Source organism: Beta vulgaris, chromosome 3, assembly GCF_026745355.1.
Source record: "Beta vulgaris subsp. vulgaris cultivar EL10 chromosome 3, EL10.2, whole genome shotgun sequence".
Taxonomy (NCBI): Eukaryota; Viridiplantae; Streptophyta; class Magnoliopsida; order Caryophyllales; family Amaranthaceae; genus Beta; species Beta vulgaris.
The window spans coordinates 18,538,702-18,563,723 of record NC_079204.1 but is presented as its reverse complement, the minus strand read 5'-3'; the positions used below and the strand labels follow the sequence as shown (position 1 = coordinate 18,563,723).

The window sequence follows — 25,022 nt, the reverse complement described above, 5'->3', positions numbered from 1 at the left end:
AACAGCATGTGTCGATTTCTTCCAATATAAAATTACATTCGTAAATTTCAAAGGAATACAAACAACCTACGTTGTTTTGTTTCATCTGGTACCGTAGGTTGTTTCGAATGCATCTAGTATGACCAAATTAACCCATCACTTTCATTCTATTATATAATGTAAACTTATTTTGATATTATTATTTGTCATGATTACTCATTTTCATATCATTAAAGAGCAAACTTGACAAATTCCAAAGAATATAAACATCGTGCGTTGTTAAGGTTCTTCTAGTATGACCAAAATTATCGAGACCAAATGCATTATGGGCTTTTACTTTGCCTTTATTAAGAGCATGTGTTGATTTCTTCCAATATAAAATTAGTTCGTAAATTTCAAAGGCATATAAACAACCTACGTTGTTTTGGATCTTTTTGTTAACTTCATATTTTTGTGTCATTTTATCGCGATTATACATCATTATTACTTCTCTTTAATGGTATTTTAGAGAATAATTGTAATATTTAAACCTATGTTAATATTATTCGTCAACTGCTGATTTCCGTGTCATTATATCTCAGTTGAATCCTATTAGTGCTCATTTTCATGCCATTATATCCCATTTGTGTGTTTTATGTTATTTAAACCTATTTTAATATTATTTATCAACTCCTTATTTCGGTGTTCCATAATGAGGCATTAAAACATTCCATTTAAAAGCATAGACATGCAAAGAAGAGTGGAAGAACACATAGTTGAGCTAAGTATGAAGACTTTAACATAACATAGGCATAGAAGCAACGACAACATAGTGACGAATTCCTATAATTTCAATACATGCACTTAAAAGAAATGAAGAATAAACACAAACAAATGAGTGACAAAAAGAGAAAATCACATTGCATATGCAACAACCACTGTTACAAATAAAATTAGATTTCCTAATCTTATCACTCATTTTAAGGATTCAACTAGTTATCCGGGCTACGCCCCGGATAAGAAAAAATTTCATTTATTAATATAATATTTTATGATAATAACACTAAATACAACTTAGTCTAGTGGTTAAGACTTTAGTATATGTACTTGAGGTTTCGGGATCAAACCCTATACTACGCAATTTCTAAATTTTTTTATTGTACATGGATTACATGAACTAAAACTTCCTAGGGAGAGCACCACGTGGCACAAGTTCTTGTTTATGCACGCCTTTTAATTTATTTGTATAGATTTCCCATAACGGAGGTATTCAAAAACAACAAGTCAACGTGAAAACAAAGGCAATACATAAACTACTTTGTTGGTTCTCTCACGGACTCCCACTCATCCATTTCACTTAACAAGGACAATCAATACAAATATGACATTGGAAATGAGAGCATAAACCACAGGTAGTAGTTAGAGGTCAAGAGAATCATTTTGCTTAATGTCCAAGTAAAATATCAGAAAACCTCATTCATCATTAAGGATTGATGTCCTCATCTCATGTAAACATTTATCAATTTAAGTATTATGGACATGCTACATGACTCCCTAACAAACACTCATATGCCTCATTAGTTAATCATACTCAATCCTAGTCAATGGACACTAATTAAATGCACAATGTAATGTATTATTGGATGTTTGATGCCATGTAATCATTAAGGTTTACACCAACTCACACACACAAGGAACAGAGCACACAAATAACAGAGGCATGAATTTCAGCAAAGTCATTTATCTCATCAAACATAACCATATTGAGAGCACAAAAACAACATGACCTCCAGCAACATCATTTATCTCATCCATTATAACTAAAAAAAATAGCTCTTAGCCAAAATAGAGGTATTGATAGAGGTTAGACCCTAAACAAATCGCCCTAAACCATGTTCAAGGCACCAAACACAGCATGAACTTCAGCAAAACCATTTATCTCATCAATTATGACCCCAAATAATACATCAAATCTTAGCCAAAACGGAGGTATTAATAGAGGTTACACTCTAAATAAATTACCCTAAACCATATTAAGAGCACAAAACACAAAATAAACTTTAGCAAAACCATTTTATCTAATCAATTATAACCCTAAATACAGCAAATCTTAGCCAAAATAGAGGTATTGATAGAGGCTACACCATAAGCAAATCACCATATTAAGAGCAAAAAAACATCATGAACTTCGGCAAGATCATTTTATCTCATCAATTGTAACCATGAAAACTACAAATCCTAGCCAAAACAGAGGTATTGATAAAGGTTACACCCTAAACAAATCACCCTAAACCATAATCAAAGCACAAAAACCAACATGAACTTCAACTAAATCATTTACAATTATAACCACAAAACACAACAACTCTTAGCCAAAACAGAGGTATCGATAGAGGTTACACCCTAAACAAATCACCCTAAACCATATTAACTATGAGCACAAAAATAACATGAACTTCATCAAGATCGTTTTATCTCATCAATTATAACCACAAAACAAAGGTATTCGTAGAGTTTAAACCCTAAACAAACCCCCAAACCCAACTTCATAGCACAAAAACAACATGAAAATCATTATTCTTATCAACCATCACCACAACAACAACAAATCTAGCCAAAATGGAGGAATTACAAGAGATAAAACCCTAAATAAATCAGGTCAAACCAATTTCACAGTGGAAAAACCTAATTAACATATGAAATTCATTTTTCTCAACAATATCATATCTAGTCAAAATAGAGGTATTTAAAGAGGTAAAACCCTAAACAGATCCGGTCAAACCCTAAGCAACAGAAGATCAACACAAAATAACACAAAACCTTAATGAAAACCGGATTATTAATTCCATCAACAAATATCACAACAGAAACACCAAGTCAAGGAAAAACAAAGGTATTGAAAGAGAGAAATAATCAAAAAAATCATAAACCCTAAACATACAACCTAATTTGCAGTTAATTTCATGCATCCACACACAAACACACATGTAGATCATTCAGAAAATCATAAATCTACTTTAAAAACAGTGGATAAAGTTAAGGAGTAGACTCATCTTCAGCGAAAAAATTTAGGGGACTTTCGTAGACTATTTCTTGATGTCATTTGAACCACAAAGGTAAGATTTGCATGAAACAAAACCTTCAGGGTGAATCAATTTTCCTTTGCAATTCTGAAGCAAAAATCACTGGTGCTTTTTAGAAGGAGCACCGCAAGCCTAACAAAAAGGCTCAGCATCGAACTTGGGTTTTTGAACCCTCGCAATTTTCACCTCACAATCAAACTCATCCAGCAACTAAAAAAGGCATTTCTTCGAGTTTGGGGTTAACTCATCCATGGAGAAACCCAAATACACAGGGGAGCCCATAAATCAAACCAACTCAAAACACACAAAAAGTGGTATCAAAATACTAGCAATAACTCACATATTATTAATCTCGAGTATTGTTTGGAGAGATTCGAAGAGAAAAACCCTAGATCTGAAGATTTAAGGAACAGGAAGAGAGAAAAAATGGAAATTCAAAGAAAAAGACAGATTCAGAGTGAGAGAGTGAGAAAAGAGGTGTTAGAGAGATTACGGTTTTGGAGGAAGTCATTAAAATAGATTGTTGGGTAGGGTAATAAATGGGGGGTTAGGTTGGGGGGGGATTAATTATATGAATGGTGATAAAAATAAGGGTATAGGGTAAATAATAGGGGGATCCACATATTATAAGTAGAAATATTTGTAAATATAACAACTAAATGAGGAAACTCCTAAATGGCAAAATGTAGCAAGTAAAAGAAGACTGAAAGAGTACTTTCTAAACACCCAAAACTATATTAACTACCCCCCTTATTCACCTTAGTACTCCACAAGAATCCACGCATCACCCATATATCATTATACATCATCAGCTAATCATCACCACCAAATCTCTACACCATATATTTTATCACCTATCTGATAATTCTTTCACCAATACTCCCATAACCAAAATACTAACACCACAATACCTAATACCTTAGTTTACGCCTAACATGGCCAACTATTCCCTCACTCCATAATACCTTCCCGATCTCCACCGCCATATCAACACCTAATCACTCATAATACCCACGCATACCTCTTAATAACTAGAACTTTCTTCTTTACTGATACTTAGTTTGAATACCATGAGATGCATAACCTTTTGCAATAATTGGACTTTATAACAACTTTGAGTCCTTTCTTATCTTAAGGACATAGAGTAATCTCGTCCTAATTAGTCTAGTTTATGTATTTTCGTTTTAGTTTGTACTTATTGTAATTCTAATAGGTAGTTGTTCTCTTTTATAAGCATAAGGAGAGAGAGTACATAAATTACATAAAGAAATGGGAGTTGGAGAAAGAGAATTAGAGATTTGGAAGAACGATTATTCAAGAACAATCGATCAAAGAGAGGACATGAGGAGAGAAAGTAGAGAGATAATCTCTATTATATAAGCCAAGGGAGGAGGTGTGGTGTCCTCTTTTGAAGTGACTGAAATACCCTTAATGATCTAATTAATGGAATGAAAAAAATTACAAAAGCAAATCATTTAAAAATTCTCATTCCAACTTGCCATTTAAAACAAGTTTAAAATGGTATATGCATCAAATACTTCAATAAAAAATTAAATGGACAAAATATTTATACCTTATAAAAAAAAGATGGCATACATAACGTGCACATGAAAAGTCTGAACATTCACTACCTTTGATACTCTTTAATTCAGTTAAACCAACTCATTATTTTTGTTCTTTCTGTTCAATATTTATTCACAAAAAATTAATGTTAACAATCACTCACAACCTTTTTATTTTTTTACATTAGCGACTCAATATATCTAAATTCATCTAATTGTTGAATTTTTCACATTTAAGTTTAATCATAAATAAAGTACGAATGGAGTATCTAATACAATAACAAATTTTGAAATTAACGCACGCATCGCGTGCATATGAAGGCTAGTATAAAGAAATGCAGCAGTATTGGGTGAGACTGTCTCATCATGTCTAAGGTGGTGGATTGACATTCTAAGACATATTGGGATATAATTGAGACATTTTGGGCAATATATGAGATTCTAATATCTTAGACCCAATAGTTGAGGCAGTTGTTCAATACTTGAGACCTCAATATCTCGATTTTTGAACTTTGTGTTTTAGACATAGTTTTTTTTGGTCTTAGAGTGTTGACCCTCAAGTCTCAAATTTTGAGCTTTGCATATCAATTACAAAAAAACAAATTCTTAGATTTTGGACTTGGGTCTCAAAGTCCGAAAAGACGAAAACTAAGACTCTTACCTTAATACCATAAATTGAAAAACTACATGCAAATTACCAAAACTCAACATACCACTTAACATTTGACAAAGATCTACAAAGAAGCCTCGAAATTGCGAATGCTGAACTCTTATGATTATGATTCATCGCAAACGGAGTCATAAATGATCTTCCTCTCGCGCACATTATCACCACTCTCTCCAAATTTGGCAGCAATCTTTTAGATGATGGAGATGTGAGACATCAAGGAGGAGATAGTATGGTGAAGAGGGTAGAATACAAATTCTTATGGTTTTTCACCAAATACCCCCGACAAATCGCGAAATTTACAATATACCCTCAATGTTTCAGAAATGCACCGTATACCCCTGACTATTCGAAAACGTGCACCAGATACCCTTTTTGTAACTGCCATTAACTCACCGTTAGCATTATTTACAATTTTGCCATCGTTAAACCCTAATCGTAAAATCTAACCCTAATCCTAAAATCTAATCTTTAATCCCTAACCCTAATCTTTAATCCCTAACCCTAACCCACCTCCTACCGCCCACCCCAGCCCCCACCCCCACCCCCACCCCTTCTATAACACCCCTGAATTTTGAGTGATTAATTCAATTAAATAATATTAAAATTCTATAGAAAATTCGGCACAGTTCCGTTTGAAAAATTGACTGCCTAAAATTTAATTTAGGACTGGTGTCCGAATTTTAAACCTGTTTCAACAAATCAGCAATCTAAAATCCAAATTCCCAACAACTCCACCCATTTCAAATACAACGAAATTCCTGTATAACTACTCGACATTCAAACGTGTTATTCCACGATTATTACGAGAATAATCGCTAAGGAAGAACTACATGCACCAAAACTAAATTAAAGCTTATTTTAAACTATTACAACCCAACCGAATAAAGATTTAGGTGGATTAATATTTACAACCCTAAGTCTCAAAATATTGATTATATATAAGAAATGCACCAGTTAAGAACTATTATAACTATATTTACGCAAAACTAGTGGACGTTGCTCTCCGCGCATACCCCGACTATAAACCTTCATGTCCTGCATATATCAAGCATGTAGTATCAGCCAAACAGGTTGAGCAAGATTCAATACTGTAAAGCCAAATACATGTGCAGGTAGGATGCATTAATTATATCCTACAAATTATTCACTTTTGCAACCCCAATACTAAATAAAAAATTGTAAAACATTTTTCTTCATTTCTTTTCCAAACCAAATACTTTTCTATTTTCTCTGCTAAAACAATTTCTTTCAGAATCTTAGAATAATAAATCTATGGAATGGAACGAATTTCATTCCCCATTGGGCTAGCTAGGCCCTATGGATAACTATTAGACAAAGACCCCTAGTGTGCACACCCCACAAACGTTCAAACCGTAGCAGAAGATCTAAGTCTGAGGTACTGATCAACGTACCCCCCCAACTATTCTGTAATGTCGAGACGATCCCGACAAAGTTCCAATTCCTTGAGACACCATAAAGGCAGTCCCAACCAGTTTAAAAACATAAAACTATCCATAAATATTTTCTGTAACTATTCAATAATTCAAGGTTTGAAAATAAACTATCCGTATTAGGAGGAAAATCCTCCTATTTCAACTCAAGAGAGATACATACCTTTATAATCTTTTCTCGTAAATATGAAAGTTTTAGTTGAAATCTTATCTTTTGTAGACCTTTCTCGTAACTATTAAAGATTTGAGTAAGGAATCTCACCTTTTAAACTATATCAAACCAACTAGCTCAGTCAATACGGCTCCTCAATGAAACCGGAATCCACTAATATAGAAGATTGGGGATGAAAAATAACTTGCAAACACCCCTAATTCGAGCACTAAATGCTCCAAATTACAGCAACGACGACCCCCTTTGCTCTCCCTTCCGCCGCCTACTTTTATGGTGTCACCTCTAGTGGCGGTTGTGGGTGTATCGTCGGCAACGGTGGTGGTTGTGTGATGAAGGAAGAATGTTAAAGATTTTGAGAGAAGAAGATGGTGAAGATGGTGAACGGTAGTGAAGCACCGTTTTGAATGTCGTTCTTTTGTACGTTTTGGTATTATTATTTTTTTCTTTCCTTTTTCTTTTCTTGTTTTATTTTTCCCTTTTCCCCCTTCTTACATATATGTGAATATATTTCCTCTTATTACTATTATTAGTTAAATTACTTAGTAAACTTGTCCAACTATAAGCATATAAATTATTTACAAAATAATTCATAAAGATAAATGAATTTAATTATTAAATAAACTAAAATATATAATACAGTTAATAAAATAAATAATAAACTGTTTCAAAAATCAGGGTCATACACCCTCCCCCTCCCCTTTAACCCAGCGCAGACCCCACCCCATCCCCCTGCCACCGCAGCCGCCACCCAATCCTCATCCCCTCTAACCCAACGCAGCCCCCACCCCCTCCCCCTGCCACCACAACCCCTCTCTCGTCCTCATCTTTATTTTGAATTTCCGGCAGCGGTTGGAGGGGGAGGGGGGACTCGAATTTCCGGCAGTAGTTGGAGGGGGGAACTTGAATTTCCGGCAGCAGTAGAGGGGGAGGGGACCGGTGGAGCGGTTTTCGAATTCGAAGGGGGGACTCGAATTCCGACAACAGTTGGAGGGGGAGGGGGACTCGAATTTCCGGCAGCAGTTGGAGGGGGGGACTCGAATTTCCGGCAGCAGTAGAGGGGGAGGGAGATCAGACCGATGGAGCGGTTTTCGAATTCGAAGGGGAACTCGAATTCTGGCAGCAGTTGGAGGGGGATGGGGACACGAGAATTTCCGGCAGTAGTTGGGGGGGAGGGAGGGGGCCGATGGAGGGGAGGGGTGGGGGTGCTGCACCGGTGAACGAAGAGGGGGAGGGGGAGCGGTGCTGCGGTGGTGGGGGAGGGGGTGGAGGCTGCCAAGGGGTTAGGGTAAGGAGAAGGGTTTAGGGGTAGGGTTAGATTAGAATAAGGGTTAGGGTTAGATTAGAATTAGGGTTAGGGTTCAATGATGGCAAAATTGTAAATAATGCTGACGATGAGTTAACGGCAGTTAGAAAAAGGGTATCTGGTGCATGTTTTCGAATAGTCAGGGGTATACGGTGCATTTCTGAAACATTGAGGGTATATTGTGAATTTTGCGATTTGTCGGGGGTATTTGGTGAAATAACCGCATATTCTTATTATTGTAGGGGAGTTGGAGGTTGTGGGATGAGAGAGAATTATTCGCCAAAATGTGATGTCGAAGCAGACATCTTCTCAAGGAGGAGTCGCCACACCCACTTGTTAGTGTGACAAGCCACATGCAACACCACTAAATTGACGGCCTCACGTCAGGCTAACACTTTTATTGTATAAGGTGAGAACATCTATTAAATTGAATTCATTCACGAAACGATATTGCTTTATTAGAGCAACTCCGAACATCTCAGCCATTGGTGGGAATTTCGTTTACATCCATTGACGCTGCTTGGCTTCCGTCAATTCTGTCACGCCCAAATTTCTAAGTGTATCAGCTCCTTATTTACGAAAGGAAGCGAGTTATCTATCTAAACAGAAAAAACGTAAAAAAACCTTCATATACGAGTTGAACAATATACCTCTAATGTCGAATCAAGATCAATTAGGACAATGGTTATACGGGTATCTAAAGTACGAACGAAATGGATGGTTCTTGTCCCAACCATCCTTGTTAGTCCCAATCTAGGTACCTCCTGAAGACAAGGAGAGTATCACATACGATGAACATTTGCATTGCATGTATCATCAAGATAATGGACATAACTTAAGCAATGCTATTCGAGATATGATTAATGATGAAAAGCTTCCTGTCCATCGGTCCCATTAATATGGCCTAACATCAATTTTTTGATATATTTTTTGCATCTTCACGGACAATAGATTATAATCATAACAATCTCATCACTTAAAAGAAGTCAACAACTATTACAATCACTAATAACTACTTCCTCCGTTTCTTTTTACTTGCAACGGTTTGACTTTTACACTATTCACCAACTCTACCTAGATTAGTCTGAATGTATATTTTCCAAATATATACTTTTTATAATTTTTATTTTTTGGTAATTAAACTTATTAATGGTTGAAATTATGCATTGACAAGCGTGAAAGTCAAACTGTTGCAAGTAAAAAGAATCAGAGGAAGTATTAACAACAACTACTCTCGCAGAACAAGCCACATCAGTAGTGACGGCCTGACGGGTGACAGCGTGTACAAGTTTACGTCGAGGAAAATTTCCGGCCACGTTTACAATTCTGTTTACAACCGAATTCATATAGTAGTGGTACTGGTACCGTTGCAGAAGTAAAGCTGAAAAAGGGAGGACTGAAGAATTCAATCGACAAAACAATGGAAAATCGAGAAGATTTGAGATCAATTCTTCCGTTTCTCCCTCTGAAACTAAATTCATCCACCCTTTCCTGGCCAAACCAAGTAATCGAAGCTCTAAAATCGCTCTCTAAAGGACCGAGTCACAGCCGAGTCGATTCAGGAGAAGTCCTCTTTCTCGCCATTTCTGATCTCAGAAACTCTCTTTCTCTCTCCTCTCATCCCTTCGCTAACTCCGCCGCCGACGGATACGCCCTCTTCTTCGATGAGGTAAATTGTTTTTCTGGATTTTGGTTGAAATTTGAGCAATTTTTAAGCACGAATTTAATGTAATTTAGTTTATCTACTGGTGTCATTGCTCTTTTTGTTTCTGTGAAATTTTCTTAATTTGATCCTCTTTTGTTGTTGAATGTTGTGTTGACATGCATATGTGTTTATGATGCTTCAGTTTGATCAGGGTTTTTTTAGGTAGAGGGGATATTTTGGATTTATTGGGAGAAAGTATATATGTGAGATACAATGCTTTGCCCAAATCAGAATTGTTCTATATTTTTGTAGTTCAGATTATCAAGAATAGTAGTATATCTAGTGAAATGTAGTATACCTAAATCAATAAAGTAGTATATATACCTATAATCATGTCATATGTTGGGTTTTTAAATACTACATTTTTTCAACATTAATATTTAATATACTACTTTTTGTAATAAGTTTACTATTGTTTTTGCTGAATTTACCACCAAAAATTGTCTGAACTGAAAAATGTCAAGGACAATTCCGATTTAGGCATTTCTTGTGACATTCAATAAGAATTTTAGTGCTAGTATTTTCAGGAAGAATATGATTTTTTATGGGCAAATATTACTGAAAGACTGAAATTTGACAGTTTTGGAGAAATTTAGTAATAGTATATATGATTATGAATACCAAAATTAAACTAAGAAGATTTGAATATTACGCTCTTGCCAAAGGCTTCAAAAACATTCTAAGAGGAGTTTTTTCCTATTGATTTCGCTATTATACTACTAGTCTTCTATGTACAAAAGCATATAAAATTCTTCGTATATAACAAAGATAGGGATATGGTGATCTTGTTTTTTTTGTTTGGTTAAAGCCGGTAGTTGGCTTCCTTTTTTTCTATTTTTTGGTGTCCCCCATGCCTTGCCATATATAATAGAGATTTTGGTTGGTTCTGTTAGATGAGGATCATTGTAGTTTTGAGCTGCAAGCTGTAAAAATTGTAGACCGCCAGTTGTGGATTTTAAGGCTACTTTTCGACCTTTACATTTACACTGTGAAGGGAAATTGAATGACATTCCAGATTTTCAGCTGTTTGAAAATGAATAATTGTGTTAGAGGGTTATCTGGGAAATGTTTAGATATCTGTATGTCACATGTTATTTTAAAATGCTTGCTTATGTGTGGTGCTTCTTTGTGTATATGTGGTAAAGGCAATTGTAAGACTTTTAATGTGGAGAACCAAATGCTTAATTTATTTAGGGACTGAAATATATAATCCGGTTGTTACTATTTTTGGACAGAAATTGTCTTTGAGTAATCTATTGTGGTACGTGTGAGACAAGTAAAGTATTTATAAAGGGTTGGCCTAAATCTTAGCTAAGGTTGTCACCTTTCTTTTGTGTGCAGTTTTTGTCTAGGGCTGAAGCAGCGAAATGGTTTGGGGAAGTTGTTCCACTGATGGCTAATTTGTTACTGAGGTTTCCCGCTTTTCTAGAATCTCATTATCAATATGCAGACTTAATCATGGTTGGGGTTGATACTGGTCTTCGCTTGTTGGAACCACAACAACCAGGCATTGTTTTCCTCAGTCAGGTACATACGTTTATTTTATAATTGTAAAAAGTAAAAACGGTTCTAATTTTTTATGCTAAAGCATTGCTCATACAAAATTTGATTTTTTTTTTTCTTTTCAAATGCTCTACTTGACTATTCAAGCCAATCGCAATAGGTTTGACCTCATACTGTTGTCAGTTATGACAGTAGATCAGCTAGTTGTTAGTGACATCCATTTCATATATAGTCAAAATATCTGTCTGTCGTAGTTAGATTTCAGTGATGCTTATTATACTTCAAAATGTTATATTGATGAGCTTAGCTATATGGAATCTTCAATTCACCTCAAATACCCGTGTAAGATGCTTGACACTCGGACATGGATACATACACTTCATTTTGGGCCAAAGTCATTGATTTTTTTACAGAATAGCAGAGTCGGACACTTGGACATGTATGTGTGTCAGACATGGGTATATGAGTCCAGATAACATAGTTGATGAGATGTTTTCTAGATTTTTCCTTGAAATCAATGTGTTATTAGATATTCTCTGTTCTCATTGCAATTTAAACATGGCTCTGTTGAGCTTGTCTTATGCAGGTATCTTTGACATGCCTATGTTCTCTAGAATGTAAAAGGTTCTCTATTGGGATAATTGTGTTGTTATCATGGTAGCGATGATAATAATCATAGTGTTTTCTTATAATTTGTGAAGAATAACTTTTTTAAGTTTGAGGAGGAAGAAATAAAGGACAAGAAAGTCGTATTATTGCCTTTCATTTCCATCATTGAGGTTTGTAGTTAGAGAGGATAGGCTAAATTCGAAATAATAGTCCATAGATATCTTGCTAAGCCTTTGACCAAGTGCTCTTTATGGTTCTTTTTGTGCCACGACGACTAGAATGTCTCACATCTTTGAGGTTAAGACTTAAGTACTCTGATGCATAATTGGCAAGCTTAATTACTTCTTCCCTTTGAGAGAGTTACATGTAAATTGTATATGAAAATCTAATATGAATTTTATTCTCTCCGGCACATATCCTCTCTTTGCTGAGAAATCATGAAGGTATACTATTTTCCTTGAGTTATATATTTGACTTTCATGTTCATGCTAATCATGGCAAAAAAAAAAGAAAAAGAAATGTATTGGCCATATAGGCAAGCAGATATGAGTAGATGGTATCTGTTTAATTCACTACGTCAGTCGTCAGTCATCACGCATCAATCATGAAACTTGTTCATTATGGGAAAATGAATCTACCAAGTAGAATAGGGAATGTGTTAGGGATAAATTTGAGAATTTCATGTTCTCCCAGTGGAGTGTCATGCAGTAGATGTTGGTTTTCTTGGCAAAAATTAGGCAATGTTTGATGGGAATCGTTCAGTACCAAGTATGACAAAAAATGATATAAAAATTTGTGGATAATTGTTTGCATTGGACGCTTCACACTTATACAAGGTAGTATTCTGTTCCCACTTCTAAATGTCACCCCTTTTTTTAAAATTAGCACCTGTACAGCGTTGTGTTTTTTTTTCAAAATTTCAGATCTCACTCGTATATGTAATGTGAAGAGGTCCCCTAACAGCAAGTTTCCATATTTCTGTATAGGAGCTTATTGCCGCTCTGCTGTCATGTTCCTTCTTTTGCTTGTTTCCAACTGCTAATAGAGTCACCAATCATCTACCAGTGATCAACTTTGATCGCTTATTTGCGTATGTTATCCCTTTCCTTCCTTTGGTGGATTTTCAAGTGTGTGCGTGGAAAGTCAGTGGTAAACTTGAATTGATTAGTTACCCCAATGCATAAAAATTTATGTGTACATATGGTGCTCGGACTCGGGTACTCATGTTGGACTTGACTACTTGAGTATGTGTTCATGTTTTGGACTTGGCTATTTTATGAATAACTTCCATGATTTAACCCACTGGAGTGTTCAAAGTGTCCATATCCATGTTGGAATGTTAATGGTCCGATGCGGGTACTTAAGGTGAATTGAAGAGTCCGAGTAACATAGGTATATGTATAATATATGTTGATGACTTTAAAAATTCTATTTAGTTAGCTCCTGCTTGCCTATTCTCCTCACTCTTGATATCTAATCATAACTTTTATACATTCAGATGAATACTTTTATTTCATGATCAGAACCATCCCCCCCCCCCCCCCCCCCCCCATCTGAGTAAGTTAAAACCCTTTCATCAAAGCTACTAGCAATTTGTTGGGTACAGCAATTGATAGTTGAGACACTAGCACTTGCTGGATTCTTAGTGGTATAGGATGAGGCATGTAAACTATTTTCTTATAATGTAGATTTAACTGGACTTGCCTTCACTATAATCTTCACTTCTTCGGGTCATAATGGGGACATAACATCTCTTACTACAATTTGGTTCATGAAGTGCTTTCAGGCTGGGAGCAAGGAGTTAACATATGATTTTATAGATTTAGAGAAGGTGCATGTTAAGAAGCATGACTGCTATGCTTGTGCTACCTGGCTTGAGAGATCTCTTACAAAAAAACAATATAGAGAAATTGTGGATTGAGAGATCTTATGACTCACTGACTTAGTGAGATAAATGCTTAAGAGTCTTTGGTACTGGGGTCAAGATAAGTTATCATTTGTCACAGTTAGATTCTGATGATAGGTCATGTCTATAATATATTGTCTAAGTCTAATACATTGGTACTCTTAGTTTAGTTTGACCATTTCTGTCTATAATGTAAAATCAAGTCTGATAGATTGGTCATCTTGCAGTGTTTCTTTACTTTAGTGTCTTTATCAAGACTCAAGGGGGTGTAATCTGGTAAGTTTCTGATGCTGCTTTTGTTGCTAATAAGGTTATTACTCAATCTTATGAGTATCTAAGATAAATTGGTAAGTTGAGTTGTGACCATGACTCATGAAGGTTTAGAGTTGAGTTATGAGTTGTCTTGGTTCATTATTACTTTTGATCCTGCTATGATGTTTGAATCTTTTTGAACATGACTGTATCCACTTATCACTCGCTTCTTTTCTTAATTGTTCTATATGTGAAGTCATGACAAGTTTTTTAAAAATTTCAGGAGTTTGTATGAAAAGTACCATGAAAATCTCGAGCACAAAATCAAGTGCATTGTACATTATTTTGAGAGGATACATTCAAGTGTACCGGTGGGATATGTTTCATTTGAAAGGAAAGTTCTTGTTCTGGAGAACAATGCGCCTCTTGTTACTTATCCCACTGCTAATTTATGGGCTAAATCTGTAGTTCCTCTCTGCCTGTTTGAGGTAACAAAAATATGGCCTAAAACATATATAGCTACTGTATGAAGTTTGAATAATGTATTAGACAATGGACCACTAATTAAAATTTCACATTCCTGTGAAAGGTTTGCTCTTCAGGCTTGATAGAGGACCAGCTTAGAGGGGCTCTGGAAGTTGATTTTGCTAACAAGTATCTGGGTGGTGGTGCTCTGTCTAGGGGTTGTGTTCAGGTGTGGTAAATTACAATATTTGAAGATGTGGATCATAGATGCTTTATTGCTTCTAAATACTTTTCTGAATGTTCCTGTTCTCTTGTATATTGTGAAGTTCTTCCCTGGATAATGTCTCTTCCGAGTGTCACCACGGTTTCTTGCTGATCGTCGTTCCCACAACTTTCTTGTACTTAATTTTACGGTTTTTTCACCAAATAGCCCCGACAATTCGGAAAATTCACCAGATATCCTCAATGTTTTAGATATTCACCATATACCCGTGACTTTTCGAAAACGTTCACCAAATGCCCTTTTCGTAACTGTCGTTAACTCACCCTTTGCATTATTTAGGATTTTGCCACAATTAACCCCTAACCTTAAAATCTAAATCCTAATATGAACCCTAATTTAAACTCAATGATTGACATGTTGTATGTTGGTAGATCTGTGCTGAGAAAAATGCACAGCGGACAAAAATTATTTGGTTGTGAGATTGTGAACAATGTTGTATGTAAGAGGGTTAGATGAGGGTTTTCCTTGACAATTTCATACACCTTCAGTTACAAGGTCCTTGATGTGTTGGTTTTGGTCTGATGTGTTGATTATGGTCTTCTCTAGTTACATGTAACGTTGAATCATATCCAAGCTGTTACCAGCTGAGGTACTATGCTGGAACTTGTAATTGTTGATACCTGACGACTCTTTCATACTACTTTTATAAGAGGAAATAGCGTGTTTCATTGTTAATTAATCTTTTTGTAGGAGGAAATTCGTTTTATGATCAATCCTGAACTGATTGCTGGCATGCTTTTTTTGCCTTCCATGTCAGACAATGAGGCGATAGAAACTGTTGGTGCAGAACGATTCTCAAATTACTCAGGGTTAGTGCTGATGGAATCTGATGTTGAAACCATTTTTTTTTTCCGGCAGATACATGTTTTAGAATTGTCCTCAGACTGTAGTATTGCATTGAGGGGTTTGAAAACCCTTCCTTGTCAAGAACATATTTGTTTTATCGTTCTCCCTTAAGGTTGATGTTGTGAAGATCTAAATATGAGAATTATAAAGACTGAAGTTATTTAAATTGGTGTATTTGGTAGCTATTCTATAACACTAACATAATTCTTAGTCATATAGGCATTGTTTTGCTTGTTAAATGGAACCATAATCTTCATCTTCTTATCATGCGATCTTAAAATTTGTTGTAGGTATGCCTCTACATTTCGTTATGCTGGCAACCATGTGGACATAAGAGAAATAGATTCTTTTGGAAGGCGTAAGACAATAATTGTTGCAATAGATGCACTGCGCAGTCCAGGATTGCGACAATACAGAGTTGACTCTCTCTTAAGGTTTGGATTCCTGATTTTTTTTTTGTAATTCAATTAAGGGTTGGCAAAGCTCTGGCTGTTAATCAATTTTTGCTTATCATGACAAGTCAGATTTGAAAGGATAGTAAGTATGCTAATAAGGACTTACCGTGAGTCCGTGATAGACCATTCATAATTTTATACAGGTCTCTGCTGCTGGGATTCATTTCAGGTTCTTTTGTCTTACAGAGCTTAAAGAGAAAGATGTTGTGACTCAGGTTACTTCTGCATTCTCGCATTTCCCCATGAGAGATGTTGGTTTACTGAGTCTACAGTGAGTAGCTATTGATTAGCTAAACCAATATAGAGAGAATCAGGCTGTATATTGATAAGAACAAGATGTGCCCAGAGCCTCTGAGGAGCTGGGTTCCTCCCAAGTCCCAAGAATACAAACACTCAAATGTTTTGTGGATACCTTTCCTTACAATTATCTCACTATCTATAGACATAGTCCTAAAGGTTACCCTAGAAATACCTTCTGGCCAACGGGATTATTCTAAGGTAAAGACAAGTTAGCTGAAGTAATACTAAAGAAAAAAAAGCTGATGTTAGCAATCATTCCTGCTCATAAATCTAGAACCTTCTAGAACTTTCAAGCTACTTATTTTGGCGCCTGGAGGCTGGAATACACAAATTTTGTGGTGGTTTGGGTGCGTTCATGACATTACCCGCCGTCCAAAGTTTCACCTTGTCCTCAAGGTGGAAGGTGGGGAACCTTTGATTCATTGCTGCCAGATCTTATCATGTAGCTTTACTTTCAAGGAGGTCCTTCCATTTAATGAGGATTTCCATTGGTTTTCCTGGGGTGCCATAGCGAACATCTAGGAGTGCAACCATTAGTTCCATATCAGGAGAGAGTTGTCAGGTAGGTTGCTGGGAGGATTTGGGTTGCCAATGGCTGGTTTTAATTGAGAAATGTGGAATACTGGGTGTATTTTGCTGCTGGGGAAAGGTTGAATTTATATGCCTCTTGCCAATGCGTTCTGTAATCTGGTAGGCCCATGATAGTGAGCTGCTAGCTTCTCATATGGCCTTCTAGCCAAAAATTTCTATTGATGCGGCTTGAGGTATACATAGTCCCCAATTTCCAGTTGCAGCTCCCTCCTCTTTTTATCAACCAAAATTTCATCTTTTGTTGATCCCTTAGAAGATTCACACGCAGATTATCCATAATTGCATCATGTTCTTGAAGGTCATTGTCTAGTGAATCCACCGGTGTTTGACCGTGCCCAACATGGATCAGAGGAACGGGGGTCTTTCCCATATAATGCGTTGAATGGGGTCATCTGGGTAGATACATGGTGAGATGTGGGGTACCAGAATTCTGCCCATGGAAGCCGATTAGGCCACTGTTTTGGTTTCCCGTTCACAAAGCACCGTAAATAGGTTTCCAATTCCTTGTTAATATGCTCCGATTGACCATCCGTTTGAGGATGATAGCCGGTGCTTCTCTTCAGAGCCATGCCTTGGAGTCAAAAGAGCTCCCTCCAAAAAACTCATGAATATCTCTGTGTGATACAGTAGAGGCTGATACAGTAGAGGCTGGGAATGTGTGAAATCTGTGAAGTCGAACTACCTCTTTGATAAAACCTCCGGCTGTAGCAGCAGCAATCAAACGATGTTTAAGGCTTAAGAAGTGGGCAAATTTGGTGAAACGATCCACTACCACCGATATGGTATCTACTTTGGAGGGAGGTAAGCCTTCAATGAAATTTATGGTGATGTCATCCCAGACTTAAGAGGCTGGGATTTGGTTTGAAGTTTTGTTTTGCTGACATACTTGATTCATCACATATTGTGTAAGAGTGCTTCTCATCTCGACCCATTACCAGAAGCCATTCAAAGGTAGGTTTTAGATCTCCAGAATGCCCACCGTTTGGGCCATCATGATAAAACTTTAGCAGGCTTTGGACAAAGGAAGACTTAGGCAAAATAATGCAGCCTTTGTACATGACTAGGCCATTTTCAATGGTGAACCCTACCATGGGCTGGCCTCCCCTTTCCAAATTTGTAACAAGCTGCTGTATGTAAGGACCCTTCTTCGGTTCTGTACAATATCCAAACTTGTTCTAGTGGTGCATATCAATGGATCTCAAACTTAAAGCCCGTTAATTTGCTAACCCACCGTTGGTAGTCAGCAGTCATCTTCGACTTCACGTTGCTCAATGATGAACTTCAGACTTTTTTGGTCCGTTCTTATCACAAACCGATGACCTAAAAGATAATGCCTCCATTTTTGGATGACAAAAAATGATGGCCATGAGCTCCTTCTAGTAGATAGACTAAAGGCGACTACGAGGTCCTTTCGCATAAGCAAACCTTTAAGCCAAAACCCGAAGCGTCCGCTTCAACGATGAATTGCTGGGTAAAGTCTAGCATGGCCAACACCGAGACAGTCAACCTTTCAAAAGTTTGGGTGGCTTCCGGTGTCCAAGCAAAACTATTTGTTAGTGGAGAGGCAATCTTGGCATAATTTGCCACGAACTTGCAGTAATGTCGGGTAAGTCTAAGAAAACCCCCGTAGTTCCTGGATCCTCCTTGTGTTGATGTAACGTAGCCAAGTAGACCACTTGTTGTCTTCCGAACTCGCATTTCCCAAGGTTGGTATACAGTCAATGCTCAACTAAGGTGTAGAGTAGATGACTTGATTAAAGTGGTAGGGGTGGAATTCCTCACCGAGGCTATAAACCAATATGTCATCGAAGAATACAAGCACAAATTTTCTTAAGAATGGCCGAAACACCAAAATTAGTGTCACCCTCCAAGGAAAGTCGACTTTTTCACTGTCGGGAGGGAAATAAAGTTATGGTTGTCCCCTCGGTCCACCATAACCACCACTTCACATCCATTAATGAGACCCAAAAGATTCATTGTTTTCAAGTTTGTCAATCCCACTTTTGAGTTCAAGGACACTTCAACAGCGGTGATCTCGGTGCCGGTTTCTTATCTTGGATCATACTCCTCCGTCGGATTGTGGGAGTGGATCTTCCTCGCCATCCATTATGCGGAAGCTAAATTCCTTCCTCTGTCAATGGTTCCCTTGGGACCATTTGTCATCACATAAAGCATAGCCCCTTCACGGCGGAATTGGAGTTATTTGACAATCGACGGACATGTGGTTGATTGCGTGGGTTTGGGTAATCAGGCTATGTGGTGGTGATTGTTTTTGTGGTGGGGGTTTGAAGAAAGGGTGGGTTATTTTTTGACTAGGAAAGGGTATTGTTTTTGGTGGAGTTTTGGGCTGGTCCAATTAGGTCTCGGGTGGAATTTAGAGAAAGGGAGGTTCGGGCTGATGGTCCATCTCTAGACATTGCCCCCCACTTGGGCTACTGTTGAGTTTCTTTTCAACTTATAAGGCCAAGTCCATGGCCTGATCAACATTAGTTGATCCCATTAAAATGGACCTCTGCCTTAATATCATCTTTTAGACCTTTGATAAACCGGTCTAGTTTGGATTTGGGTGGGATCTAGAAAAAGGGAGGTCTGGGCTGTGGACTCAGATGGTCCATAACTGTACTTTCTCCCACTTCGGCTACTCTTCAGTTTCACCTCAGCTTTTATGGCTAAGTTCATGTCCTAGTCATCATTAATTGAACCCGTTAAATGGACTTGTGCCTTAATATCATCGTTTAGACCTTTGATAAACAGGCCCATTACTATGCACTCAGAGCATATTCGATGAACCTCCTCTTATACTGCATCACTATTCCCACCTACTCCAAAGTAAACCACTGTTTGTGAAGTGAACCCTTGTGGGTACGCCTGAAATGCCGGAGTAAGAGAGTTTTTAGCTCCTCTCACCAGCATACCAATTATCGGCGGTGCTCCCACTAATAGTAAGCCAACACATCATCTTGAAGGGACACCGCATCTGCTTCTAACTTCTCTTCTTACTTCAATCGGTAGAAATCAAATACCTCTATGCCCGTAGTATTGATCCTCGGGGCGTGAACCATCAAAGAGGAGCATGTCAAGCTTTCTTACCTCCACTTGTGTCCACCATCTTGTGGCGGATTTCCTTCCATCCTATTAATCTGAAAGTTTCTCTCATATATAAGGAATTGATTAAGTTTCAGAGTCAAAGATCATAGTTCTCGAACGAGCAATCGAAAAGATTCTGGAGCATCTTCGCGGTTAGGTATGGTTCCCCCATTGTAGTACCAAGTACTTCGAGCTTTAATATGATCCGATTCTACAAGTAAGCATCTCTTGTAAAATATGAGCAACACTTAATCCTTCTAGAACCCAAACCTCCATTTCTCTTAACCGTTGTCCTTCTTGCTTGGCTCTTCCTCAGGGGTTGTTGTGTAACAAGTGCATAATGACCACTAAAACATCCATGGATTTTATCATCAACTTGATGAATAAATTTCAATATATAAGGATTTCCTATTATAACAGGTTGTTCAAAAGGATCTCGTTCTTCCATCTAATACTCGACTCTTTCCCGGATACTTGGGTTCAAATACCCACAGGTTCGCTGTTTGAAATCCAGGAGGGGGTTTCTCCGAAATCTCGAGCTCTCCTTGCTTGGGTATGGACGAAATGGTGGAGAGAACTTCCTCCCTAAGCTTTCCTTAGTGCTCGGCGAAGGTGGCAGCTAGGAGGGAGATTTCTTCTCGCAGGGCCCTTATGGACTCTTCTTGCTACCATGGAGGCTGGTGGCCCTTGCCGTAATGTCTCCTTGACAGAGGTAACCTCTTGCTCTATTGTTTCTACTCTTAGGTTGCTTGAAGGGGGTGCCATGAGGGTTCCCAGGATTCGGCTCTGAATTCTGATACCAAGTTGTAAAATGAATCAACTCGTGGGAGGGAAATAAACAGTTTAGGTGGAAACTTTGATAAGAATATCTTTTGGCCAACAGGATTATTCTAAGGTAAAGACAAGATAGCTGAAGTAATACTAAAGACAAAATAGCTGATGTTGCAATCATTCCAATCATTCGCCTGCTCACCAATGCAGAACCTTCTAGAACTTTCAAGCTACTTCTTTCGGCGCCTGGAAATGGAATACACCAATTTTAGTGGTGGTTTGGGTATGTTCATGACATGTCATTGTCTATTTAGTCATAATGGAGTTAAATGGAAAAAAAGGTACAGTTTGTAAACAGTTATAGTGATAGTGAAGAATGTTTTAACGCCATAGGTTATTTGACATTTTAAAGTTATTTAGCACATAATGATGTGGCCAATTGCTGAAATATCAATTCATGTAGTTAAGGTGACATAGCAAGCTCTTTAATTTTGACAGGGAGGTTAACAAAGCATTTTGTGGCTTTCTGGATCAACTAAACTATCAGCAGTATCAGATGCTGTTGCAATACTGTGACTCTTGCGTAGTTCGAGGTGGTAATGATCCTATGGATGCCGACGTATCTGATATCCAAGCAACAGTAAGGAGGCGACTTTCTTGTATTGAATGTGCTTTGCTATTTGACTTCTTTATTTTTCTCTGTTCTTTCATTATTGGGCTCCGCAGTTTCTTGACAATTGTTTTCTGGCCTGTGATGGAGTACGTAATTTTTATATCAAGTTAGCTTAAATTTTCAACATAGATCTGATTCTTGATCTTTATTTATGAGCCATTTCCAGTTAGTTGAGGACAGTGGGATGTCTCCAGACAATAACGAAGCAAAAGCAACTCAAAATGTTACTAGTCAGATGCAAGTGCATCATAGTGATGTTGGAATTGCTACTGGAAACTGGGGTTGTGGTGCTTTTGGTGGAGATCCTGAACTTAAGTCAGTGATACAATGGCTAGCTGCATCTCAGGTGACACTTACTTCCATCTCTGTTCAAAATATGGATTCTCGTAGAGGTACGAAACTTAGAAGCGTAAACTGTGTCATTTTTCCTGAGAGGTAGCTCTTATAAATATTTGTCATAAGATAGTCACCAACTCTAAAATTCAACTCTGGTAAAATAGTGTGAATCTTCTATCTCATTGGAATTGCTTTTATGCCCTGTATTACCAAACTGTAGGGCTATCGAAGTTGCTTTTATTCCCTGTATCACCAAACTGTAGGGCTATCGGAGTTGCTTTATGCCCTGTTTTACCAAATCGTAGATGCAGCCTTCAGAGTTTCAGACTCCCATTTATCTATTATACTGGTCTAATGATTGTGGTAAATGAAGGGTCTGCTCCTCCTTATATCACTTGTTTGGTTAACATTGACATGTTGGATACTGCTTGAAGTTGTAGTGCTATGAACTGGCATAGCTGATTCAGGATTTTGATGATTAGTAAGGACTAAAAGTGGATTTGTATTAATAAGATGCAAAACACAGATAATATATAGATGGTAGAAAGCCTTGGAGAGGCTTGATTCTTTCCCAAATGAACTCTTAAAAGCTCACCAAAACTCTCATCCATATTCCCCATAACTTGGCTCCCCCAATCTCCTGTATTTATAGGATTTTTTTCCCTCATTAATTCTTAACTTATTTCTCAAGCTAACCTCTAACTAAACAATACTGCTATACCAATAGTACCCCTCTCCCTGTGGCAGTTCATTGCATAGAGGTGTTTGTTCTGGCCTGCTGTGTCTGCATCTTTTTTAATCTGTAGATCTCTACGATTCATTCATTTTGACATTTACTTTGTTAATCTGAGCACTTTTAGTTCTGATCTACATAGTATGGCTTGTTCAGTTGTCTGGTATGTTTCTTTTGCCGATTTTGGGATTGAGGAGAACAAGCCTCTATTTGTCAACGGAAACTATATGGACATGATCCATTTACATACCTGCACCATGTTTCCCAGTTCTGGGACTCGTGTCCGATTTCTGAATCTTTGTTGGTGGAAGGTTGTTAATTGGCGGACTGATCTGACTTACTTGCAGAATACAAGGGCTTGATTGATCTCACCTTTCACCTACCCCCTTCCCTGCCCAAAAAAGAAGCCTTTATGTCTATACAATAATTAATATATCCTCCTAAAAGAACACCTTAGGAACTAGCAATCAACATTGCTGGTTAATGTTTGTCACAGAATTTCACAACTCGAGCAGAAATCCATGTTCTTGCGTAAAGGCCAACTGCCCAGTTAGCTAGAATTGAAGGATATGTTTCTACAAAGTTCAAGTTATTTTGCAAAAAGTGTGGGGACAGAAATATAATAAAGGCTTTGTGAGACGATGACCCAAAGAGTTGCTATAGCTGCCCTGTGTATTCGTGATTTCTTGCATTAGTTTCTTGTCTGAGAAATTTGTTAGAAGCGTGGGAAGGAATGTGTTTTTTTTCCTGCTGTGCATTCTCCATGGTCCATTAAATCTTTTCTTTTGTTCCGGGTGCTCAACCTTCTCAGGCTCTAAGACCTTTCATTTTGCATTACACATTTGGAATAGAGGAATTGCAAAATTTGGATCAGGTACCTTTTTTTCTTGGGTGCTTTTTGAGACCTGTTTGAAATTTGAATCATAGAATATTTTTCCTGATCATTTGGAAATACAATGCAGGTATGCAAATGGATTATGTCACATAACTGGACTGTGGGAGACCTGTGGAACATGTTGGTCGACTATTCTTCCAAACGTGCAAAGGGAGAAACAAATCTCGGTTTCTTTTCTTGGCTGCTGCCATGTTGAATCGATGCTAAATCAGTTTCTTGTCATGTAACATTCTCATGTCATTTGTTTTGTTGCAGATATTTCCCTACTTGTAAATAGAACCACAGTTCAAATTTCTTGTTATTTGTTTGCAGTTATTGCTTGATTCACTTTCAGAAAACTCTTTTTTAGTTGAGATTGAGCATCTAGGGATTAATCTATTCAATTGGTGGACCGTGGAAGTAAGTAGACTTTATAAAGCACAATTGCGATCTCGTCAGGCCGGCAATGTAGATTGTAAAAGTCATTTGTGATCCTAGTCAATCGTAGATTGAGAGCGGGTGTGTAGTGTCTTTTTTTTTTCTTTTCTGAGAAAGGGTGTGTAGTGTGTGTCTGAAGCACAATGTTGCTCTTAAGATACGACTCTTGATTTTTTTTTATTAGGAAATATAATTGGTTCGAAGACCAATTTTTGCTAGGCTAGTAACCTGCAGGCACATCAGCTCAAAGGTTGGGTACAAGGCTAAACAGGTTAGAGTAAATTCCCAACATATTATTAGGATGAGGATTCGAACCCTGAGCAATGTCCAGGATTCCGGGGTGGTATTTCACTGAGCTATCACCTCTCCTTCTAGATATGACTCTTGATTTTGAGGGATATTTTTAGTGTTTAATTGGGCTGCAAGGACCATATTGTCCATGCGAAAATCACGGTACCTATGTGAAGTTTTCCAGGCGTTGTTGTAAATGAGACCAACATCAAGTAGTTTGTGAAGTTTATTTTGTATAATTTATATTTGTTCAAATGGTTGAAGGCAGCTATCACGACTTATTCATGAATAATGTGCATGGTGTAAAATGGATTATTCATGAATAATATGCAGGGCGTAAATTGAGTAATTCAATGAATATTATGCATGGTATAAATTTGAGTTTCATATGGTTGAAGGCAGCTATCCCAATAGATTTCCTATTCTCCAATGTGGTATATTGTTAATATTTACGGAGAATTTGTCAAAAAAATCTTTTAAATGTTCAATTTTGTCAAAAAAAAACTTTTAAATGTTCAATTTTGCGAAAAAAAAACATGTTAGAGCATTTTTTTTTGCGAAAAAACCGTAAACTTAATTTTCTTTGCAGGATGAAACTTATTTTCATTTTCTGGTGTGGTTTTTGAGATGCATAGTTCATATTATAATTTACTATGTAAAAGAGTTTAAAGGAACTAAAAAATCAGTTTTAGAGCACAATTCAAT

At 37.3% G+C, this 25,022-nt stretch overlaps 1 protein-coding gene across 2 annotated transcripts; it reads left to right on the top strand.

Moving 5' to 3' along the window:
* The first annotated feature begins 9,486 nt into the window (after nucleotides 1-9,486).
* Nucleotides 9,487-23,992, top strand: LOC104889079 (poly(ADP-ribose) glycohydrolase 1). 2 transcript variants are annotated; one of them, XM_010674220.4, is made up of 11 exons: nucleotides 9,491-9,868; nucleotides 11,246-11,431; nucleotides 13,003-13,106; nucleotides 14,458-14,662; nucleotides 14,764-14,868; nucleotides 15,613-15,731; nucleotides 16,059-16,202; nucleotides 21,471-21,612; nucleotides 21,812-21,991; nucleotides 23,526-23,588; nucleotides 23,677-23,992. In XM_010674220.4, exons 1-11 carry the CDS (start codon nucleotides 9,620-9,622, stop codon nucleotides 23,803-23,805), a joined length of 1,626 nt encoding a protein of 541 aa, XP_010672522.2. In that variant the 5' UTR covers nucleotides 9,491-9,619; the 3' UTR covers nucleotides 23,806-23,992. The 2 variants fall into 2 exon arrangements, with proteins under 2 accessions (XP_010672524.2, XP_010672522.2); XM_010674222.4 differs by lacking the exon at nucleotides 23,526-23,588 and having other exon boundaries at nucleotides 9,487-9,868.
* Nucleotides 23,993-25,022: the final 1,030 nt, after the last annotated feature.

What these genes read in the sequence shown, in the direction of transcription:
- LOC104889079 (XM_010674220.4), top strand. Translation starts at nt 9,620, where the DNA reads ATGGAAAATCGAGAAGATTTGAGATCAATTCTTCCGTTTCTCCCTCTG. An exon ending in ACGCCCTCTTCTTCGATGAG is followed by an intron (nt 9,869 to 11,245) that starts GTAAATTGTTTT and finishes TTTTGTGTGCAG; the next exon opens with TTTTTGTCTAGGGCTGAAGC. An exon ending in AGAGTTGACTCTCTCTTAAG is followed by an intron (nt 16,203 to 21,470) that starts GTTTGGATTCCT and finishes TAATTTTGACAG; the next exon opens with GGAGGTTAACAAAGCATTTT.